Here is a 2384-nt window from a genome sequence, read left to right on the forward strand (position 1 = left end):
TTCACTCCGGCGTGCGCTCACGCCTCTTTCCCCCCCGATGCATTTCCAGGCATTTCCAGGCAAACTTTCCCGGACAGCCCCGACCCCAGGGGTGTCCCGTCCCCCCCCCGCTTAGCTCGCTACGGTGGGTTTCAAAACAGGCGCAACTATGAGCTGGAGGGGAGGGATGGGGGGCAATAATTTGCAACGACTTCAAGTGAAAACGGGCGGATCAGATCTCCGGGATAAAGTGGGTTCTGGGCACGAAGTTGAGAAGAGTGGTTTGATGAATCCGTTTTGCAACCCTCACTCCAGCCCACGAGGCAGGTGACTGAGAGGAGGAAACAACTGCTTAGTGATTCCCCATCAACGTCCTAATTAAGAGCGGGGTCGCTTCACCAGGGCACCAAAAACTCCTTGCCTAGCAGCAGCCATCTAAAAAGGCCTCGTGAAGGAATTAACCCCATCCCCATTTCAGCTGCTGGTTTTCCAGGCACGGAGCGAGCCCGGAGTCCCCCGAGTAACACTGGATCCGGGGCCTGAATCCTTGTCTCTGCAAGAGCAGAGCTGCTGCAGGTGCAGGGGCTAGGAGGCTGCGGGAGGATTCAAGGTGTCTGGGCCAGGAAGCCTGGGCACCGCCCGGCGGTGGGGCCCCAGCCATAGGAGGCCATCCAGGTTGGGAAGTGTAGGACCGATCCCCAAATGATGCCGCCTTGCCCCTGACTTGCCCCATAGGAAGTCATACATCTTTGCGGTGCAAGGGACAGACATCTATTTGGAAATCCCCGCTTATAGGGCATTTCAGCTGCGATTTCCAGAGTCCTCCGCAATCACTGCGCACCCCAGCATCGCTTCCCTTCCTCTGGGGTTGTCCATCCTTCATCCAGACAGGAAAACTACGGCTTGCAAAGTCTGCCCAAAGTTCCCTCTAGAGGAACATCGCAGTGGCGATGCCCTTGCCCCTTCCTCCCTGCCAGGTGCCCTAGGGGCCGGAGAGGGGGGCGGTCTTATTTTTGCTGATGGTCCCTGCGACCCGGAGCTGGGGCAGATCCGCAGCGAGCCGAAAGCCCCGTGCGCTCCCCAGGGGTTGACGAAGGCCGCTCGGTCAGGATGGACACAGGTGCCCCGTGTGCACTGCGACACCTGTTCAGCATTTGCTTTATCCAGCGGTGCAGAGCAGCCTGCAAACAACCAAGGGCCGGGGCTTGAAAATGAGCCAGAAAGCTCCCCCAAACTTGGACAAAGAGTCGGACGGGGCCCGATGTTGCTTCCCCCACTCCCCGTGATGCCCGTCACTCAGGCAAGGGGCCGAGATACAATCACGGCTCGTCTTTTCAAGGCCTCCCAGCCCCGGGGCTCAGTGCGCGGGTGGCGCGGGCAGCACAGGCCGCCCCCGGGGATCAGCTGGAAGCGAGCAGACGGCGCCGCGATCCCGGGGAAGTGTCCAGCCCTGGAGGACACCTTTCAGGAGTAGGGCTGAGCCACCCCAGGCCCAAGCGAAGCGAGCCTGACCCCCCGACCACAGTGCTGCGGGTCTCATTCGTTTTCGGGGGCAGGGATGAGCCTGCGATGGGGCTCCCAGCCCTCCCTCCCCGTCCGACCGCAGCTCCCCAAGGCCATCGCCCCTCGGGAAAAGCCTCCCTGGTCGCACAGGACACGGGGCAGCTCCTGCCTCGACGTGCCGGTCCGGCTTCCGAGCAGCCCCCCTCCCAAATCAGGATACCAGCAGGACGCGGCGAGCGGGGGGAGGCGATGGAAATACACAAATCAATATAGACAAATGTCAAGACTTTTTTAAATGACATTTTCATTAACTCCGAGTCCCCCTCTTCTGCCCGGGATATTGAATAAAGTGCTCGGAATATAATTAGGCAGGGCGAGATGACGACTGTGACCCAGAGCAGCAGCGTCATCTCTTTAACTGCTTAACTACTTGATAGACTCATTCCCGGGCTAATTGATAAGGCGACGTGGCCCGGCCCCTCCTCTCCCGAGAAGAGGCAGGTGCTGGCCTCTTTCGCCGCATTTTCAGGGCTTTTCAACAGGGGCGCGCGCGACACATTACAAATGGTCAGCTTTAATCACGGTGTCAGCTCATTAACCCGGAAAGACCCCGCGCTGAAATACAATCTAAGAAATCCTCCTTCCTCCCCTCCCTCCCGCGGCCCGGGCCACGTGCCCGCCCCTTCGGGGCAAGTGCCCCCCCAGCCACCCGGCACGAAGGCGCCTCCAGCTGTGGGGGCCCTGGGGTGCCACTCTCCTGGGTGACGGGGAGAGGACAAGGGAGTGCGGAGGGGTGGGTTTGGATTTGGAAGGGCCCTGGCCTGCCACAGTCACACCTGGACACTAGTGGTGGGATCTTGCAGTGAGGGTCCCGGATTGCAACCCCCCCCGTTGCCTTCCCC

General features: G+C 60.5%; 1 protein-coding gene across 1 annotated transcript in view; it reads right to left on the reverse strand.

The window, feature by feature from the left end:
* HMX2 (H6 family homeobox 2) overlaps nucleotides 1-726 on the reverse strand; it is a 3006-nt gene extending 2280 nt beyond the window's left edge. Inside the window, exon 1 of the mRNA XM_019555457.1 lies at nucleotides 708-726. Coding sequence (XP_019411002.1) covers nucleotides 708-726 — 19 coding nt within the window. The remainder of the gene's footprint in view (nucleotides 1-707) is intronic.
* Between the last annotated feature and the right edge of the window lie 1658 nt (nucleotides 727-2384).

This window comes from Crocodylus porosus, unplaced genomic scaffold, assembly GCF_001723895.1.
Source record: "Crocodylus porosus isolate Cpor-Errol unplaced genomic scaffold, CroPor_comp1, whole genome shotgun sequence".
NCBI classification, from domain to species: Eukaryota; Metazoa; Chordata; order Crocodylia; family Crocodylidae; genus Crocodylus; species Crocodylus porosus.